The sequence below is a fragment of the Salvelinus namaycush genome, chromosome 9, assembly GCF_016432855.1.
Source record: "Salvelinus namaycush isolate Seneca chromosome 9, SaNama_1.0, whole genome shotgun sequence".
Lineage (NCBI taxonomy): Eukaryota > Metazoa > Chordata > Actinopteri > Salmoniformes > Salmonidae > Salvelinus > Salvelinus namaycush.
This window is the reverse complement of record NC_052315.1, coordinates 16,247,936-16,270,360: the sequence shown is the minus strand read 5'-3', so window position 1 is coordinate 16,270,360 and position 22,425 is coordinate 16,247,936. Positions and strand designations below refer to the sequence as shown.

The 22,425-nt window shown below is 42.2% G+C and overlaps 1 protein-coding gene across 2 annotated transcripts in view; it reads left to right on the top strand.

Moving 5' to 3' along the window:
- Nucleotides 1–22,425, top strand: part of LOC120053746 (xyloside xylosyltransferase 1-like) — a 105,340-nt gene that overhangs the window by 40,234 nt on the left and 42,681 nt on the right. For both annotated transcript variants that reach the window (XM_039000966.1, XM_039000965.1), the window contains one exon: nucleotides 11,365–11,497. In XM_039000966.1, the coding sequence (XP_038856894.1) occupies nucleotides 11,365–11,497 (133 nt within the window). The remainder of the gene's footprint in view (nucleotides 1–11,364; nucleotides 11,498–22,425) is intronic.

Here is a 22,425-nt window from a genome sequence, read left to right as displayed (position 1 = left end):
GGATGAATTCCGGAACATATTCCAGTCTTGTAGCTTAGCATCCGCTTCATTGAACCACTTCTGTCACTGCTACTTCCTGTTTAGAGTTTTTGCTTGTTAGCAGAAATCAGGAGGATAGAGTTATGGTCAGATTTGCCAAATGGTGGGCGAGGGAGAGCTTTGTATGCTTTTCTGTGTGTGGCGTAAAGGTGATCTAGAGTTTTGTCTCCTCTTGTTGCACAGGTTACATGCTGATAGCAATGAGTATTTCAGTTTCCCTGCATTAAAATCACCGGCCACTAGGAGCGCCACCTCTTCATTTTCTTGTTTGCTTATGGCCCTATACAGCTTGTTGAGTGTGGTCTTAGTGCCAGCATCGGTTTGTGGGGGTAAATATACAGCTACGAAAATATAGATAAACTCTCTTGGTAAATAGTGTGGTCTACAGCTTATCATAAGGTATTCTAACTCAGGAGAGCAGAACCTCAAGACGTCCTTAATATTAGAGATTGTGCACCAGTTGTTGTTAACAAAGAGATACACACCTTCCCCCTTGAGCTTACCCGAGGCTGCCGTTCGATTCTGTCGATGCATAGAAAAACCAGCTAGATGTATATTGTCCTTGTTCAGCCACGACTCCGAGAAACATAGGCTATTACAGTTCTTCAGGTCCTGTTGATAGGATAGTCTTGAATGGAGCTTGTCCAGTTTGTTTTCCAGTGATTTATATTTTCGCTGCTAGAGGCGGATTATTTATTTGCCAACATAGTTTTGTCAGGGTGCCCGCAAGTCAGCTTTTCACACTGTCTCTTCCTTTTCCAAGTCTCGATGATTAGGGCCTGGTCCGGGCTGAGCAGTATGTCCTGCGCTGCTGACTCGTTGAAGTAGAAATCTTCATCCAAATTAGGTTATTGATCACGGTTCTGATGTCCAGAAACTCTTTTCGGTCATAGGAAACAATGGCGTAAACATTATGAACAAAAAGTTAAGATCAGTGCCAAGAAAAACACAAAATAGCAGAATTGTTCAGGAGCCCGTAAAATGGCAGCTATCCGTTGCAGCGCCATTCTATCCTTATATTAAAAGTAAGCATCAAATGCAGAACTCGCTCTTCAGAATAGATGAGGGAAAGTACACAATGGAAATATTTCTCAGTAATTTAATTTAGCCCCTGAGAGATTAATCCTTTAGAAGTGTCCGATGTTTACCTGTGAAGTCCCAGGGGGTCTCTACAACATGTCCTGACCTGACTGTTCCCCTGGCCTCAACCACACCTGGCCCTTTTGTTAGAGAATTGGTTAGGTTGTTTAGACAGCTAACTATCACCTCCACACTCCATTTCCCCAGGGGTCAGCAGCAATCTTGTCAAGTACTGAGCGTGGTTGATAAGCAGATCAGGTGCATAGAAACTATGAAATAACACATGGAATCATGTAGTAACCAAAAAAGTGTTAAACAAATCAAAATATATTTTAGATTCTTCAAAGTAGCCACCCTTTACCTTGATGACAGCTTTGCGCACTCTTGGCATTCTCTCAACCAGTTTCATGAGGTAGTCACCTGGAATGCATTCCTATTCACTTGTTAAAAGTACAGTTGTAGAATTTCTTTACTTCTTAATGCGTTTGAGGCAATCAGTTGTGTTGTGACAAGGTGTGGGTGGTATACAGAAGATAGCCCTATTTGGTAAAAGACCAAGTCCATATTATTTTTGTAAAAACATTTTTTATTTCACTAGGCAAGGCAGTTAAGAACAAATTCTTATTTTACAATGACAGTCTAGGAACAGTGGGTTAACTGCCTTGTTCAGGGGCAGAACGACAGATTTTTACCTTGTCGGCTCGGGGATTCGATCTAGCAATCTTTTGGTTACTGGCCCAACGTTCTAACCACTAGGCTACCTGCCACCCCATGTGATGGTGTGGGGGTGCCTTGCTGGTGACGCTGTCAGTGATTTATTTAGAATTCAAGGCACACTTAACCAGCATGGCTACTACAGCATTCTGCAGCCATACGCCATCCCATCTGGTTTTGGGCTTAGTGGGAATATCATTTGTTTTTCAACAGGACAATGACCCAACACACCTCCAGGCTGTGTAATGGCTAGTTGACCAAGAAGGAGAGTGATGGAGTGCTGCATCAGATGACCTGGCCTCCACAATCACCTGACCCCAACCCAATTGAGATGGTTTGGGATGAGTTGGACTGCAGAGTGAAGGAAAAGCAGCCAACAAGTGCTCCGCATATATGGGAAGTCCTTCATGACTGTTGGCAAAGCATTCCATGTCAAGGCAAATGGTGGCTACTTTGAAGAATCTCAAATATAAAATATATTTTGATTTCTGGAACAGTTTTTTGGTTACTACATGATTCCATATGTGTTATTTCATTTTAAAAATAAAAAAAACCCTTGAATGATTAGGTGTGTCCAAACTTTTGACTGGTACTATATGTTTTGTCACCATCTGAACAAATAATGAGTTTGGGCTCGCTGACCGAAAGGAGTCAGGTCCAGGGCCAGCTCTTTCTTAAGGTAAGGTTGTTGTTGCACTGGGAACATGTGCATCCAACACAGAAAGTATCATTCTCCATGGGCTGCTCTGAAATGACTTCACGTTTTTCTATAAGCGAGGATGAAAGAGTCGTCGCTTGAGAACTTCAAGGAATCGCAGCGCAGTCACCAGGCCTTTCCACGGACGCTGGGAGGGGGCCTGTCTGCTCGCATTGTTTCCTCTGCTCTCCCCTGGGGAGCTTGTTCCAGCCATCGAACCCTTCCCAACAATTCCATCAATACAGGCTGAGAGACCTGGGAAATAGGTTGGGCTGTACTGATTTGTACTGAGCTGTGTTGGACAGCTGTGTGAATGATACCATTGGTCATGAATAGAGCCAGACAGACGGTTTTCAATATAGTATAAAATATGAATGTGTCTAGGCAACGTCAAAACAGCCTGATCTGTAAAGGTCTGTTGTGTCATGTCACGTGGCTACTACAACAAACAACACAGACAGTTATCACAACACGTCACGCAGCATTATCATCCCTCTGAGGGGTAAGCCCCCTTTTTTCAGGGAATGTATGGCAGTTCGTATGAAGATATTCTTAAAATTGACTTTAGTCTGTACTATTCCACAGTGAGACTGTTATTCCATATAAACTGCAATAACAACACAGTTCTGTGTTGTTTTCAGCGTGTTTCAATGTCTTTTTCTGTCCCAGTTACAGTGAGTTCATCAGGTTGCTGTCAATGCATTGGTGATTGGAAAGTCATTGTAATCATAACTCTGAAAACTCATAAAAAATGACTTAAATGTAATAACTCAACAGTGATAAATAAATAATAGCCTAGCTTTCATTTGTTACAGTGTACATTGGAAGAGAGTAGAGGTGGGAGACGGGTCCTTCAGCTGAGCTTTGCTGTGGAGAATGAGACCAAGATGCAGCTGTAGTGTCACTTTCGCTGACCTACGTACAGCCTCCTCTGATTTCAGCTGAGTGGGTTGTTAGAAAGAGGGGAGGTGGTGTGAGCACTTTCACTCCCCTCAGTAATTGTCCTCCTCACTACTACTTGTATCTTGACAAGTGTTGGGGAAGCTATTCTTAAAATAGTTTACCAAGCTACCAATTACTTCACACTACCCGTAAGAAAAATATAGTTTACTTAACTAAAGGTACTTTGAAAAAGTAGTTCAGTAAATTCAAACCACTTTGATATTCAATCTGAAATTGCAATAACAGATCACGTTGGGGTCACATGTCATTTAGCCTATTAAACACACAAGCAATGTTTTAAAGCTGTAATATATACATTTTCTTATTTATTTTTATATATATAATAATTATTATAATATATATATTTTTAACCCGTTCTCTCCAATTTTGTGATATCGAATTGGGAGTTAGTCTGGTCCCTTCGCTGCAACTCCCATACGTACTTTGGAGAGGCGAAGGACGAGAGCTATGTGTCCTCCGAAGCACGGCCCTACCAAGCCGCACTGCTTCTTGACACACTGCTCACTGAACCCGGAAGCCAGCTGCACCAGTGGGCAAATGTTCACCTTTGCTGGCATGCTGGAGAAGTGTGCTTTTCAGGGATGAATCCCGTTTTCAATTGTACCGGGCAGACAGCGTTGTGTGGGTGAGTGGTTTGCTGATGTCAACATTGTGAACAGAGTGCACCATGGTGGCGGTGGGGTTATCGTATGGGCAGGCATAAGTTACGTACAACAATTTAATTTTATCGATGGCAATTTGAATGCTTCGAGATACCGTGACGAGATCCTGAGGCCCATTGTCGTGCCATTAATCTTCCACCATCACCTCATGTTTCAGCATGATAATGCACGGCCCCATGTCGCAAGGATCTGTACACAATTCCTGGAAGCTGAACATGTCCCAGTTCTTCCATGGCTTGCATACTCACCAGACATGTCAACCATTGAGCATGTTTGGGATGCTCTGGATCGACGTCTACGACAGTGTGTTCCAGTTCCCGGCAATATCCAGCAACTTTGCACAGCCATTGAAGAGGAATGGGACAACATTCCACAGGCCACAATCAACAGCCTGATCAACTTAATGTGAAGGCGATGTGTCGTGCTGCATGAGGCAAATGGTGGTCGCACCAGATACTGACTGGTTTTCTGATCCACGCCCTTACCTTTTTTTCAGGCATCTGTGACCCTCAGATGCATATCTGTATTCCCAGTCATGTGAAATCCATAGATTAGGGCCTAATGAATTTATTTCAATTGACTGATTTCCTTATATGAACTGTAACTCAGTAACATTTTTGTGTGTTGTTTATATTTATTCACTGTGTGTGTGTGTGTGTGTGTGTGTGTGTGTGTGTGTGTGTGTGTGTGTGTGTGTGTGTGTGTGTGTGCATTTGAAAAGTATTCAGACCCCTTGACTTTTTTATGTTACAGCCTTATTCTAAAATTGATAATGACAAACCAAAAACAGTTTTTTAGACATTTTTATTTACATGTATTCAGCACCCTTTACTCAGTACTTGGTTGAAACACCGTTGCCAGCGATTACAGCCTCGAGTCTTCTTGGGTATTGACACTACAAGCTTGGCACACCTGTATTTGGGGAGTTTCTCCCATTGTTCTCAAGCTCTGTCAGGTTGGATGGGGAGCGTCGCTGCACAGATATTTTCAGGTCTCTCTAGAGATACTCGATCAGGTTTAAGTCCGGGCTCTGGCTGAGCCACTCAACGACATTCAGAGACTTGTCCCAAAGCTACTCCTGTGATGTCTTGGCTATGTGCTTAGGGTTGAGGTCCTGTTGGAAGGTGCAGAAATGTTTTGGTACCCTCCCCAGATCTGTACCTCAACACAGTCCTGTCTTGGAGCTCTATGGACAATTCCTTTGACCTCATGGCTTGGTTTTTGCTCTGACATGCACTGTCAACCGAGTCTCATAGCAAAGGGTCTGAATACTTATGTAAATAAGGTATTTCTGTTTTTTTTTATTAATACATTTACAAAAATGTTTTCGCTTTGTTATTATGGGGTATTGTGTGTAGATTGAGGGGGGGAAATTATATATATACACACACACACACACACACTCATTGCAGGGTTTTTCTGTATTTGTACTATTTTCTACATTGTATGAAATAACATGTGGAATCATGTAGTAACCAAAAAAGTGTTAAACAATGTAGCCACCCTTTGCCTTGATGACAGCTTTGCACACTCTTGGCATTCTCTCAACCAGCTTCATGAGGAATGCTTTTCCAACAGTCTTGAAGGAGTTCCCACATATGCTGAGCACTTGTTGGCTGCTTTTCCTTCACTCTGCGGTCCAATTAATCCCAAACCATCTCAATTGGTTGATGATAGTGGAGCCCAGGTCATCTGATGCAGCACTCCATCACTCTCCTTGGTCAAATAGCCCTTACACAGACTGGAGGTGTATTGGGTCATTGTCCTGTTGAAAAACAAAGGATAGTAAGCCCACTAAGCCCAAACCAGATGGGATGGCGTATCACTGCAGAATGCTGTGGTAGCCATGCTGGTTAAGTGTGCCTTGAATTCTAAATAACTCACTGACATTGTCACCAGCAAAGTACCCCCACACCATCACATCTCCTCCTACTTGCTTCACGGTGGGAACCACACATGCAGAGATCATCCGTTCATCTACTCTGCGTTTCACAAAGACACGGCGGTTAGAACCAAAAATCCCCAATTTGGACTCATCAGACCAAAGAACAGATTTCCACCAGTCTAATGTCCATTGCTCATGTTTCTTGGCCCAAGCAAGTCTCTTCTTCTTATTGGTGACCTTTAGTAGTGGTTTCTTTGCAGCAATTCAACCATGAAGGCCTGATTTCACGCAGTCTCTTTTGAACAGTTGCTGTTGAGATGTGTCTGTTACTTGAACTCTGTGAAACATTTATTTGGGCTGCAATATCTGAGGCTGGTAACTCTAATTAACTTATCCTCTGCAGCAGAGGTAACTCTGGTTCTTCCTTTCCTGTGGCGGTCCTCATCAGAGCCAGTGTCATCATAGAGCTTGATGGTTTTTGCGACTGCACTTGAAGAAACTTTCAAAGTTCTTGACATTTTCCGGATTGAATGACCTTCATGTCTTAAAGTAATGATGGACTGTCGTTTCTCTTTGCTTATTTGAGCTGTTCTTGCCATAATATGGAATTGGTCTTTTACCAAATAGGGCTATCTTCTGTATACCAGCCCTACCTTGTCACAACACAACTGATTGGCTAAAACTCATTAACAAGGAAATAAATAATACAAATTAATTTAACAAGGCACACCTTTTAATTGAAATGCATTCTAGGTGACTACCTCATGAAGCTGGTTGAGAGAATTCCAAGAGTGTGCAACGCTGTCATCAAGGCAAAGGGTGGTTACTTTGTAGAATCTCAAATATATTTTTATTTGTTTAACACTTTTTTGGTTACTACATGATTCCATATGTGTTATTTCATAGTTATGTCTTCACTGTTATTCTACAATGTAGAAAATAGTAAAAATAAAGAAAAACCCTGCAATGAGTATCTGTGTCCAAACTTTTGACTGGTACTGTATATATACTGATTAGTGTTTCTAGTGGTTAGCTAAACACGCTACATGGCAAAAAAAAAGTTATGAACTACTGAACTACCACCAACCTACTGCAAAATGTAGTTAAATCACTAGTCGAACTACATGTAGTTCACTTTAACACTCATTAACACTGATCTAGACCCACTGATGAGTCCTTTTGTTTTCAGAGAGAAAAAACAGCTGTACAAACATCACTGATCAGCACTAGATTGTGTTTAGGGAGTGAGTGCGGGTCATCGAGTCAACAAAATTGTTGGAATATACAAAATGTTTTATTTTTCATTTTGTCTGTCTTCTTTAGCTGTCCCCTAGCACTTTAAATAGTATATGATGTGGCTGGGTTATGTTTGAATAGAACACAGTATATAAGTCTTGAAACGTAAACCAACGACATGTTAGAACATAGTATTCCCTAAACAGATTGCCTTCAGTCTGTCCCCAGAGATTTCCCACTATGCATGCCAACAAAATCTCTTTGAACAACATAAGAATAGACTAATGGCCATTTGGTTTGTGATGCTTTTGGTGTGGTGGGGGTGGTAGAAGAAAGCTGCAGTATGTGCATGGTGCTGTAATTCATAGGTAGAACATAAGGGATGTCATCGACTTGACCCCCCTTCAGCGCCCAGGGGTTATCTCAACCCATAGGCGTACCTAGGCGACTAGCCCATACTCAATGTTTTAACTGCTCATATAAGGCCGGGTAGTTGGACCTTAAGCTATGAGTCATAACCACGTTGACCCATGTTCAGCTAGATGAAGTGATGCGAGAATAAGTAAGGTCCTCTTTTGCTGCTGTTGTCATCTTGATGTTGAGACACTACAGACAAGACAGAAACAGTGTAATGCACTCGCTGCTTCGGGCTGTCACGTGTGCTCCCTCTCCGGCCTCTAGGTCACCAGACTGCTCATTATGGCGCACACCTGTCACCATCGTTACGTGCTCCTGCGTGTCGTCAGACTCGCCTGGACTCCATCACTTCCCTGATTACCTTCTATAGATATGTCACTCCCTATGGTTCCTTCCCCAGGCGTCATTGTTTCTGTTTCAGTTTGTCTGTGCATTGTTCGTGTTTCTTGTTTTGTATTATGTTTCGTTCATTCATTAAATGTATTCCCTGAACTTGCTTCCCGACTCCCAGCGCACACGCTACATGGGCGGACTCTTAGCCACCTAACCGTCTTAAAGGAGCAATCACCACTTGCTTACATCAACATATATAGCCTCAAAACATGATTAACACAATAATTGTAATATCATGGACGGTCAGTCCTTGCATTCATAGTCTATACATTTGAGAGTGGTTACATTTCTCCATCCCCATCCCTCAGCTTTTTACCGGAACAGGGGCAGGGAAGACACTGTTATGGTTTCTACTGCTGACTGCCTCTTTATCTCTGACAGACAATGCAGCCCGCAGCTACTACGCTGTATAGAAATAGATAGAACTGGGATGGATAAAGCCTCATTCTATTTTTATCCAATATATGAGTCATTGAAAATGGCACATCACATTGTTGGCCTGAAGCATAGTGAGAGGGGAATGAGGCAAGTTGTTGGTAGCTTTGTTGGTAATAGTGGATTATGTTATAAAAGGGACTGATTCAAAACCAATGTACATCTAGTCACATCAGACAAATGAAACAGAAGATCAAAATAAGGCATAGGCCTACATGATCTCGAGATCAGGTGACCACACCTGACATATTTTCTTTCAAATAAGAAAAGGCTTTAGTAGAAGACTCCTCCCTCCCAAACCCCAAGCCCCCCTTTAATGCCGCCTACTTTCCTCAGACATAATGTTCTCTTAAGGCATGATTAAACAAAGCAGTCATCATGGCCCGCCGAGGCCTGGTCCGTGGAGACGCTCGGCTGGGCGCCGGAGGTGGGCCGTGGCGGTGAACCCTGCTGTGACCCCTCCAGTTCTGGGAATTGGTCTCTCCCGCCTGGGAAACGAGGCCGACTGAAATGAATCCGAGTTGGCCGAGCACAAACGCTCTGTTATCCTGCACTGTAACGTTACCCGAGGCACCCGCCAGAGAGCCCCCAGCTCCTCCAGTATGGTAAAATGTCACCCTGCATTCCTCCATCAGTATTAATAGAGAATTTGATTTGAAATCATGTTTGTTTGAAAGGTGATTCTGCATTGCCTGTCAGCATTAAATGGTGTCATAATAGCAGTGAATGATGGTTAAGCGAAGCGGCAATGGAAGAGTGTGAGTAAATGTGACTCTTTGCCCCTGTGGTCTTTTTATGCTTTATGTGGTTATATCATAGCTCAGCCCAATGTTGTATCAGCCAAAGACTCTCTTCCTGCTTTCCCCTGTCCCAAAGCAGGCCGTCTAAAGCCCCCTCAGAACAAACAAAGTCAGTGTTTGCCGGGCGGGGGATGACGCTCCACCACTCTACCTCATGAAGGCATTGTGAAGGGGACTTCCTTGTTTAAAGAGTCAATCCGAAGTTAAAAAAATTAAGGGTTTTCCCCACCACTGTTTAGCAAAAAAACTGTGATGGGGCTGGAGAAATGTAACAGCTCTCAAATTCATAGAGCTATAGATACAAGGACTGACCATCCATGATATCAAAATTATAGTTTTAACCATGTTTTGAGGCTATACAGTGTTTGTTTACATTTTCTTTGTTTATAAACATTGGAGTAAAACAAGCTTATTTGGGGTTCTGATGGGGTACAACAGTTGACAGTATGCTCATGAGGCATTTCTAAATTATATTCATCAAGAGTCAATGGGTACATATCATTAATTTAAGTCCAAAAATGTATTTAGCAACTGCAGATTGCCCCTTTAAAGAGCAGGGGAGAAAATGGCTGACCATCTCTGCAGAGTTTAGTTTCCGCTGCTTGTTTGGACAGAGACCGGCCCTAAAATATCTCTCTGGCCAAAGCCTCTGTGGAGACCCCGCTCTAGCCCAGCATTGTTCTGGTTTCAACAGGCTTAGTTTAGGCCACTTGTTTTCCCTTTTCCATATGCAGGCCCATTGTCTGTGCAGTCGGGCCTCTCCAGGCCAGGGGCCCCGAGTTCGGTTTGGCCTCTCCATTGTGACCTCAACTCTGAGATTGGGACAGAGACACGTTTGATTAAAGTGCATGCCACTGTCTGATATCAAGAAGCTGGAAAACTGTTTCTTGTTAACTGAAATCACATGGTTTGTCTTGCTTGACTTAGGCAGCGATTACTTGTACTTTTAACAGGCAGCCCAATCAGATCTTTTTTTAAAATATATAATTGGTCTTTTGACTAATCAGATCAGCTCTTTTGCCAATTATTGTGCAAAATATCAGAATTGGGCTGCCTGTGTAAATGCAGCCGTAGTCACCCCAGTTACCAGGAGAGACTCATCTGTTCATTGTTCCACCTTCCTGTGTTTTGCTGGTTGGCATGGCAGTGAAAGGTTAGGGAATACTTAAGGTGCAATGGACACAATACTGTGCTTATCTCAGTTGACCAACAGAGCAGTATCAATTGGTGTCAATCTGAAAACCATGCCTTGGATCTTGGCATCTCGAACTACAGATGTTACTCCCAGTTTCATATATTTTATAATACAGTTAACGAGTGGAATAGTAAAATAGTAATTTGAAAGTACAAGAAAATGATCTAGACACACTCTCAATGGATCTCCCAAAAAGTTATCTGAAAGTCCAAAAAATGTTCTAGACCACATACCCAGATGGCTCAAAAACCCAATCCGCAGTAATCCAAGAAAGTGACGAAAAGAGACAGAAGAATGCGTGATCGAGAGGGACAGAGAGCAGTTGCTTCGTGAGGTATCTCTAACTAAAAAAATACAGGATCTGAGTGATTGATAGTTGGTATTCAGCTGTCATAAAATGCCTTATTTACTTTGAAGAACTACTAAAATTGTGATTTTGCCAGACAGCATAGGCAGCAGCTCTATAAAGATGATGACTTGGAATGAAATAATAAAGTCATCAAATTAATAAAATGTAATATACACCTGAAATATTTTATTAAAGTAATGTAAATAAATTATTGTTAATAAGTGATAGGCAGTAATGGGCAGTCACTACCATCATGGGACTTTTATTTTTAGTACATAGTGCATAAAATAAATCAATTATAGTTTTTTAAATTCGGAAACCGTAATTATTTTTGCATATTTGAACCAAAACGGAAAAGACTTGAAAAAGCACTGATCGCTCAGCGCTAATAGCTGATATTCTTAGCCGATATGATGTATAGCCAAAATAATCTGCTACTCAACAGGTGCTATCAAGAAGTGTTAATTTCTGAGTGGTTATGTCTTTAACTCTGTTTCAGATCTGCAGCGCATTGTACAGCTGGACCTGGATCTGAAGTACAGGAGCAACATCAGGGAGCTGTTTCTGGAGTTTGATCGATTCCCTCTCGGAGCTGTGATCGGCATCGCCCGAGAGATGCAGCCGGTATACAGGTATTCAACACACACACACACACGTGCGTGCACACATGAAACACGAGGACTCGTGGGGTTGGAAAGGATCACAGTGTGTTATTTAACCATTTGTTTCACTGCCACAAAAAACGAAGACCATTTACCATCACTAAAATCTATTTCTTAAACCGTGACAAACAACATCACAGTACTATTTGAGATATGAGAGCAGACCAGAACCGCTGAAGCACATTGCTTTAAGAGGCAGAACTTGTCGATATGTTCTTGTGGTCAGTCGATGCTAGTCTGTTGAAAGTTGGGCACTCTAAAAGCTGAAATTGAGAGGGCCTCTTTTGAGTTCCGAGTGCTCTCTTGCTGTGCGTTCCCACCAAAGTGACAGTGACAGGAGCTGGCAGAGAGGAAGTCCGCTCAGAGCCCTGCTGTCGAGGGTTTTTATATGGAAAGGGGAAGTGAGGAGAGGGACGTTGGGAGAGACAGATGTGTGGAGAGTCTTGCTGAGGAGGAGGTTGGAGATGGGGGAGTCGGGGAGGGGGACGGACGTGAGCAGCAAAAGGAAACGTGTGTGCACGATACATGTGTGTGTATGATATGACATTCTGAAGGTCAGTGTTTTTTAGGCTGCAACAACAGGAAGCACTGTGCTCCTGTGCTCATCAGTGCTGCCTCTGTTCACTGGAGGACAGTTCCCATTCCAGCAGGCTGTCGCTGTGTTCTCCTCTCCCCCCTCCCCTATCCTCTACGCCTCTCCTCCACTTTCCTCTGCTCTTATCCAAGCTCATCACATCAGCCTGCCTGCAGGCTCAAAACACATGCTCCATGAAACCCTGTAAACATTGTAGAGAGATGGCTTATATGAAGTCAGAGGTAAGTAGTATAAAACACATCTTGTGATTTAAGATGCCAAATCACATCTTTGGCAAAACCACAAGAGCCTATGGTTCTAGGAAGAATTACATTTGTTTGTGTGTGTGTGTGTGTGTGTGTGTGTGTGTGTGTGTGTGTGTGTGTGTGTGTGTGTGTGTGTGTGTGTGTGTGTGTGTGTGTGTGTGTGTGTGTGTCCAGTAAAGGTCGACCAATTATGATTTTTCAACACCAATACCGATTATTGGAGGACCAAAAAAGCCGATACCGATTAATCGGCCGATTTAAAAAAATATATATATGTATTTGTAATAATGACTATAACAATACTGAATGAACACTTATTTTAACTTAATATAATACATCAATAAAATCAATTTAGCCTCAAATAAATAATGAAATATGTTCAATTTTGTTTAAATAATGCAAAAACAAAGTGTTGGGGAAGAAAGTAAAAGTCAAATATGCTAACGTTTAAGTTCCTTGCTCAGAACATGAGAACATATGAAAGCTGGTGGTTCCTTTTAACATGAGTCTTCAATATTCCCAGGTAAGAAGTTTTAGGTTGTAGTTATTATAGGAATTATAGGACTATTTCTCTCTATACGATTTGTATTTCATATACCTTTGACTATTGGATGTTCTTATAGGCACTTTAGTATTGCCAGTGTAACAGTATAGCTTCCATCCCTCTCCTCGCCGCTACCTGGGCTCGAACCAGGAACACATCGACAACAGCCACCCTGAAGCAGCGTTACCCATGCAGAGCAAGGGGAACAACTACTCCAAGTCTCAGAGCGAGTGACGTTTGAAACGCTATTAGCGTGCACCCCGCTAACTAGCTAGCCATTTCACATCCGTTACACCAGCCTAACCTCGGGAGTTGATAGGCTTGAAGTTATAAACAGCGCAATGCTTGAAGCATTGCGAAGAGCTGCTGGCAAAACGCACGAAAGTGCTGTTTGAATGAATGCTTACGAGCCTGCTGGTGCCTACCATCGCTCAGTCAGACTGCTCTATCAAATGATAGACTTAATTATAACATAATAACACACAGAAATACGAGCCTTGAGCCAGGCGGCCCAAACTGTTGCATATACCCTGACTCTGCGTGCAATGAACGCAAGAGAAGTGACACAATTTCACCTGGTTAATATTGCCTGCTAACCTGGATTTCTTTTAGCTAAATATGCAGGTTTAAAAATATATACTTCTGTGTATTGATTTTAAGAAAGGCATTGATGTTTATGGTTAGGTACACGTTGGAGCAACGACAGTCCTTTTTCGCGAAAGCGCACCGCATCGATTATATGCAACGCAGGACACGCTAGATAAACTAGTAATATCATCAACCATGTGTAGTTATAACTAGTGATTATGATTGATTGATTGTTTTTTTATGAGATAAGTTTAATGCTAGCTAGCAACTTACCTTGGCTTCTTACTGCATTCGCCTAACAGGCAGGCTCCTTGTGAGGCAGGTGGTTAGACCGTTGGACTAGTTAACCGTAAGGTTGCAAGATTGAATCCCTGAGCTGACAAGGTAAAAATCTGTCGTTCTGCCCCTGAACAAGGCAGTTAACCCACCGTTCCTAGGCTGTCATTGAAAATAAGAATGTGTTCTTAACTGACTTGCCTAGTTAAATGAAGGTGTAAAATAAAAAAAATAAAACAATCGGCATCCGATTGTTATGAAAACTTGAAATCGGCCCTAATTAATCGGCCATTCCGATGAATCGGTCGACCTCTAGTGTCCAGTGTCCACATCCACTGCTAAATTACTTTTCCGTATCATATTTATCTTCTCACCTTAATCCCACAGTAAGTAGCTCTGCCATAAAATTGTGTGTTTGCAGGGGAAACTATTTGAACAGTTGCACTAAGATAAACAGGCTCCTCTGTAATACTTAGGGGGCAAACAGAGAGACAATGTTTTTGATCAAACAGAAAATGTATTTATAATTTATAGTTACACAAATGTTGTCATCATCAACACGCTCTGGGGTAGTTTCACAACGTTTTTCTAAATAGGTTTCAACTACTCTGATGTAGCCAGAATCTGTCTCATAACAACTGATTCAGACTCGCCTCATATTGCTTAGTCTCCTTTGACTTGAGTAAATCTGTTAACTGTTCGTTCACACTGTGTAAACCAGCCAGCAACAACTTTAACATGCCATAGACACCATCTCCCCTAGGTGGTACTAGAGACAGCTAATAGTCTGAGCTCATGGTTTTGTTTTCTACCCCTCTCCTTCCCTCGCTCTTCTTTCTTCCATCTCTTCCATCCCTCCATCTCTTCTATCCCTCCCTCCCTCCTTCCACTCTTTCCAGACGCCGTAGCTGGAGAGGGAATACACAGCACTTAGCCAATTGTTTTACCCTCTACCAAAACAGATGTATCACGCTTCAGAAATGTGCATACCGGCACATCCCGTAAATAGCCGTAAACATCCTTTAGTCAGTCTATGTTGAGTCAGTGAGTGTTCTCTATAGAATGCCCCATTTTTACCATTATTATGTGAGTGAAGTAAGGCTTAAGAAAATCATTGGGGGCAGGAAGCCTAGCGATTTAAGAGTGTTGGGCCAGTAACTGACAGGTTCTGTCAATGTGCCCTTGAGCAAGGCACTTAACCCTAATTGCTCCTGTATGTCACTCTGGATAAGAGCGTCTGCTAAATTACAAAAACATTTTTTTAAAGAAAGTAGTGTAAAAATGTTAGCTTGAAATGTCTGAGACAAACTGATATAAGCATTGATGGATGCTGCCTAAGGAGAAGCAGGCTCCCAGAACACAGTGCTGTGAATTTCATCCAATAAGATTGTTTAATGTGTGATTCCACTCTGAACATCCTCCCTTCTCCCCCTGTATCTTGGGCTTGAGGGAGGGAGGCAGTGTGTGTCAATGGCCCTGGAACCCACAACACAAAAGTATAATACAGAGTAGGGAGAGGCTCACCAGTACCTAATGCAGTGTATAGTGTACACCGAGGGTGTTTCTCTATGCATACTGCCGTGCTCCACACTCTCATGCTCCAAGTGCTTTCTCCGAGGACGTTCTCTTCAGTACGTTCTTGTGAGGATGAGAGTGTGGAGAATGCATAAAACATTACATTTGAGAAGCACTCGCACTCCCTCTACTGTATGACCTCACGCCGCATCTCCCCATTCACTGAACCTTCTTCCAGCCAGGACAATGGCAACAATGGAGACGAAACAAGATATACACAAAGCAAACATTTTTACTTCATAACTATCAGCTAGCTATATGTGAATCGTATTAATGTAGCTAACCAGATAGTATAACAGGCAAAAATGACCTAAAACCAATGTTATCCAAGGTAGATGTCTATTCTTCGTGGGTAGTTAGCCACAAATAATTGTTAGCTAACTAGCTATCTGACTAGCGAACAGTAGTAGCTAGCCAGTTAGCTCTATTGACTTAATATGGGCTTGCGACCTAGAGTGGGTATTGTAGGCAGGTAACCATGCCAAAATGAACACAGCATGTATATATTAACATATCAAGTTAAAATATTGTAGTCTGGCAATGTGATATGTGAATAGGCAACATTTCATTCTGAAGTCTGAGTATATTTTCTCTCGCTTCAGCTCAAATAATGGCCACCATTGATTTCATGAAAATGTGCGTAATCTTTTTACGTGGTTGAGCCATATTTCTTTGCATACTTTCTGTTGATGCTTGCATCGATGCATGCTTCAAAGTATGTACAAACAGAGTATGCATTTGAGAAGTGCCCTCCGTACTCCGTTTCGCATACTTTGATTTGGACTCATATTCCGAGTCTCCCGTACTCCAATTCGCATGCTCAGAGCACGGTAGTGTGCGTTTTGAGAAACACCCTTAGGAACACCTTCCTAATATTGAGTTGCACCCCCCCTTGCCCTCAGAACAGGCTCAATTCGTTGGGGCATGGGCTCTACAAGGTGTCGAAAGCGTTCCACAGGGATCCTGGCCCATGTTGACACCAATGCTTCCCACTGTTGTCAAGTTGGCTGGATGTCCTTTGGGTGGTGGATTATTCTTGATACACAGATGAAACTGTTGAGCGTGGATAAACCGGTGCGCCTGGCACCTACTACAGTACGCCGTTCAAAGGCACTTAAATATTTTGTCTTGCCCATTCACCCTCTGAATGGCACACATACACAATCCATGTCTCAATTAAGAGGATTTAACAAATGACATCAATAAGGGATCATAGCTTTCAGCTGGTCAGTCTATGTCATGGAAAGAGCAGGTGTGCCTAATGTACACTCAGTGTATATTCTGTACTATAGGGGGAGACTGTAAATGGACTGAAAGCTTTAGTATAGGAAAAACAATTCCCCTCCATTGTTGAAGTAAACAGAGCCACATGCACACGTGGGCTGTGCTCCATAAGAGATGAGGCAATATGGTTGTATAAAGAGATTTATCATAGGTGTTCCTGCTATTTACATAAAAGGATTTAATCTTTTACTTCACTGCAAATCTGATCAGTGGTCCGGTAGGTAAAGGTGGTATGTTGTTGGACCTGCTCCAGAGCTGTTTTCCTTCAATTCCAGCTGTGTGGGAGTGAGCCTGGGCTCTGAGCTCCTTCATTCCCAGCCTTTGTTCCTGGCCTGATTGTAACATCCCATTCACAGCCACCAACACAAATACCACTGGTCCGTTTAGACTGCAGCATTGTTTTCCACCCGGGTCCTGCATCAAAACAGGACGTTGTGTGTGTGTGTGTGTGTGTGTGTGTGTGTGTGTGTGTGTGTGTGTGTGTGTGTGTGTGTGTGTGTGTGTGTGTGTGTGTGTGTGTGTGTGTGTGTGTGTGTGTGTGTGTGTGTGTGTGTGTGTGTGTGTGTGTGTGTGTGTGTGTGTGTGTGTGAGAGAGAGAGAGAGAGACTGGGCCATGCTCACAGTTAAGGGTTGTGGAGCATCTGCTTACTGCTGTAAACAAACAAGTCTGGAAGTCTTGTAGATTTTAGAGGGAGGGAGTGTACATCAATGACTGTGTGTGAGCGAGTGTGCATGAAATGAAGATGGAGTGAACTTGAGTGTCTGCAGCTCTAGCATTGTATACTTAGGCAATGTTTTGCTAACTAACCCCTCTCACTTTTGGCTAGAGATCCCATCTCCCCCTCCTTCATTGAGTACAAATGCTATGGAGATGGATGCACGGGACCGGTGCCTGGGCAGTGTGTGCTGTGCCTCTTCCAGGATTTTTCTTAGAACTTTCTATGCAGTTAATGAGAAGTATAAGTACACAGCATCTCTCTGCTCTTATTCCTACCCAGGCCCAAGTGTCAGAGGGGGTAGTCTCAGTCTAGAGAGGAAAAGGACTTAATTGATAGTCTTTTGTTATCCCACTCTTCTCCACATCAGAAGCAAATTCATCTCCGCAAGACTTTAAAAAAGTTTAACAAGACACCTTTTGTGAAAGAAATAAAAAGCCTGGGAAAGAATCCAATTTAGTTGGACTTGCATATCATCAATCTTGCGTGTGCTTTCAGGAAAAGCTTTTTTCTCAATATTCACTCTCCAGAAGGTTGTGTAGACAAGATGAATGTCCTATTTTCGCTGCTCAATATTTTACTCTTAGCAGAAACTCATGACCCAAACATTTACATAAATGTAAATTGGCTGGCTAATAGTACTATTTTACACTACAGAGCACTTTTCCCTCCTGAGCAACTGAACCTAAGTCCTCAGCGAACACAAAGCATTTTGCAAATCTCCAGTGATGTCAACACAACTGGTATAGGCAGCGTATGGCAGTTCATACTGTATCTGGCCACTCAGTGTACTCAAGCAGTCGCTTGTTGAAGGATGGGGAGATAGGTATAATTTTATTTCACCTTTATTTAACCAGGAAAATCCCATTGAAACAGTATTTTTTGCAAGGGAGACCTGGCCAAGAAGGCAGCAGCAATCAATACAACATTTTAAAAACATTCAATACAACATTACAACATTTTAAAAACATACAATACAATCAGCACAACAACACCACAATCCAGCCTACAGGAAACATTTGTAGTGTATTTTTTCTGTCACTCATCACCACTTGTCTGTTGTCTCATGTATGTGTCCCCTTGTCTGTACCCCTCTGGAGTGAAGACACCAGCCTTGTCTATCCTGTGCTTGGCTCACTGGTCCTCTCTTCTGGTGACACCAGAGTCAATCGTTCTAACACTGGCTCTATGCAGTGATTTTTCAATAGGGATGCTGTCTGCACTGGCCAGAGCAGAGGGTTTATATTTCAGACGAAGCGATTACAGTCACAACCATAACTTTCTGCCCAGGTCGCGGAGGGCTCCAGTTTCTCCAACAGATAATCATCTCTGCTCCCACCGTAGCCACTCGCTGGGCCTCGAACCAGGAACTGCTCCATGCCTGGATGTACACACACAGACAAGTGTTCACGTCACTTACCAAACACAGTTCCCAGTTTAACGTAATCCCCCAGAGGACCCACGTCAAGACCCTGTACGTGCTCGCACCATTGATGAAGGGATAACTTACCCTGCCAGTCTATTTGTCCAATGTAGGGGGGCATCATAGCTCAACAGGCTGAAGTAGAATCAGTCCGTAAAACAAGTCAGTTAAAATTGTGGGAAGAAAAGGTTAGTACTATCCGGAATCCTTGGGACGTCCCTACCCTAACCTAAATGCGGAAAGACACATTTCAGTTGAAGGAATTGTTGTACGACTGACTAGGTATCCCCCTTCCTCTTTCCTTTCCCTTAACTTTAACCCCTACCTTTACACTTACCTAACTCTTACCTTAACCGTTTTAAGTGTCAACTTAACTGCAGCCCTTAAATACTCAGTAACTGCAGTAGGCAGCAAACATTAATGATGTGATTGTGGAATGTTTTTTCAGTATTACAGATAGGCCTACAGTGGGAATATTAACGTTATTGTCATACATAGTTTAAGTTTGAAGTTGTTGTACACTTCACATGATAATGCAAAAATATAAATATAGTCTGTGTGTGCGTACGTGCAAAGGGTTTTGTGAATGAAAAGCAGTGTGTGTGTTTGTAACCACTCTCCTCCTCGAGTGCTCTCCGTGCTGAGTGGAGAGGACTGAGAAAGCGCTCTGCTCCTTATCTTTTTTATTGTTAATGGAGGCAGCGTTATGCAGGAGCGCACAGCCCTCCTCGGCCGCATTCACAACACATCATTTCAATGTAATGTTTATTATAGGTGAAGATGCTCTTCCTTTTTCTTCCACAGCTGCATCCTTAATGTTGTAAAACCCAGCAGCCCCTCTTGCATAACACCTGCATGTACAGCCAGACATAGACAGAGAAATGTCAGACCACTGTGTACCAAAGAGTAACAATAACTATAAGACTGTACACCCACTTGGTTTACTTTCTGGTTGCAGCAAGATCTGGTTTACTCCCATAGGCAACTTGGTCTGACGGTGGACATCTTCAGTAAAATGTCCTAGTAAAAGCCCGTTAGAAAGTAATACTGATTGAGCCCAATTATGGGCCATTTATCGCATGTCTCATTTCCTAAACATTTTCTTGATACATAGAATATGACTCTACACAGCACCCACTTATCTTCCTTAGTCATCATATGAGTGAAATAATCATCTGATTAGAGTCTTAAAATACTGTTTTCCTCACTGCACAGTCAACGGGCTGTCTCAGTCTGAGAAATAAGACCTACCTGCCTGTAATTATACTTGTGTGTCAGAGATGACACGTCGTCAAAGGATAATTGGTTTTGGAATATAGTGTGAATGTTTTGGTAGAGGTGTGGGAGTTTTCACCTACCAAGTACGAACTCTTTAAATCCCCATTTCTTTCTCTTTATGGAAACATTTTTCGCTATACCTGCACAATCTCCAAAACATCTCTGCAATGCAGGGAACAGCGGGAATATTATTCCCCATCTCCGATTCAGTGTTTAATCTGCTGTGTAAAATCAGGTTGTTTCCTGCTCTGAACAATGTGGAAGGCAGATTTGGTTGAGGAGTGGTACAGATCGTCCCTGATGTTTACTTCGGGAGGCTTCACACCACAGCCTGGTAGCTTACTGTGAGCTCACAAAGAAACCGCAGATGAGAGCGCCGTGACTTGGCACTTCTGGTAGGCGGGTTGAGGAGCACTTTGAGGCCAGATTGAGAGGTTCTAGTAGAATGAAATAGGCTAGGTCTGGTGCTGAAACAGAGTTGATAGAAGGATCACAGATGTCACTGAGCGGACTGTTCTTAATCATGACCTACTCATGTACCAAGTAGAGTACTTGAGGGACAAGTTGGCCAGTGCTTATACGTCTCAAAGGCAAAGAAAGACAGACAATTAATCAATAAAGACCCAGACCCTTTTACCCTTATTTTACCAGGTGACTGAGAACACATTCTCATTTACATCAATGACCTGGGGAATAGTTACAGGGGAATGGAGGGGGGATGAATGAGCCAAATGGAAGCTAGGATGATTAGGTGGACATGATGGTAAGAGGGCCAGATTGAGAATTTAGCCAGGATACCGGTGTTAGCACTTATCGTAAGAGTAGGGGTGTTATTGGGAGCTTTAATGGCCACAGAGAGTCAGGACACCCGTTTAACATTCCATCCGAAAGACTGCACCCTACACAGGACAATGTCCACAACCACTGCCCTGGGGCATTGGGATATACAGTACCAGTCAAAAGTTTGGACACGCCTACTCATTCAAGTAAAAAAAAAAAAGTGTACTATTTTCTTCATTGTAGAGTAATAGTGAAGACATCAAAACTATGAAATAACACATGGAATCATGTAGTAACCAACTGTAACCAACTATTTTATATTTGAGATTCTTCAAAGTAGCCACCCTTTGCCTTGATGACAGCTTTGCACACTCTTGGCATTCTCTCAACCAGCTTCATGAGGTAGTCACCTGAAATGCAATTCAATTAACAGGTGTGCCTTGTTAAAAGTTCATTTGTATTATTTCTTTCCTTCTTAATGCGTTTTAGGCAATCAGTTGTGGTGTGACAAGGTAGGGGTGGTATAAAGAAGATAGCCCTATTTGGTAAAATACCAAGTCCATATTATGGCCTGTCGTTTCTTTTTGCTTATTTGAGCTGTTCTTGCCATAATATGGACTTTGTTTTTTCCCAAATAGGGCTATCTTCTGTATACCCCCTACCTTGTCACAACACAACTGATTGGCGGAAACGCATTAAGAAGGAAAGAAATTCCACAAATGTACTTTTTACAAGGCACACCAGTTAACTTCTTTGGGCTGCAAGCCCGAAGCCGGGCACAATATGACAACAGCCACTTCAAGTGCAGGGCGCGAAATTCAAAATATATTTTTTAGAAATATTTAACTTTCACACATTAACAAGTCCAATACAGCATATGAAAGATAAACATCTTGTGAATCCAGCCAACATGTCCGATTTTTAAAATGTTTTACAGCGAAAATACCACATATATTTATGTTAGCTCACCACCAAATACAAAAAAGACAGACATTTTTCACAGCACAGGTAGCATGCACAAAGCCAACCTAACTAACCAAGAACCAACCAAACTAACCAAGAAACAACTTTATCGGATGACAGTCTTATAACATGTTATACAATAAATCTATGTTTTGTTCGAAAAATGTGCATATTTGAGGTATAAATCAGTTTTACATTGCAGCTACCATCACAGCTACCGTCACAAATAGGACCGAAGCAGCCAGAGTAATTACAGACACCAACGTCAAATACCTAAATACTCATCATAAAACATTTCTGAAAAATCGATGGTGTACAGCAAATGAAAGACAAGCATCTTGTGAATCCAGCCAATATTTCCGATTTTTTAAGTGTTTTACAGCGAAAACACAATATAGCATTATATTAGCTTACTACAATAGCCTACCACACTACCGCATTCATTCATCAAGGCACGTTAGCGATAGCAATAGGCACGTTAGCGATAGCGAATAAACCAGCAAAATATATATAATTTTTGACTAACCTTGATAAGCTTCATCAGATGACAGTCCTATAACATCAGGTTATACATACACTTATGTTTTGTTCGAAAATGTGCATATTTAGAGCTGAAATCAGTGGTTATACA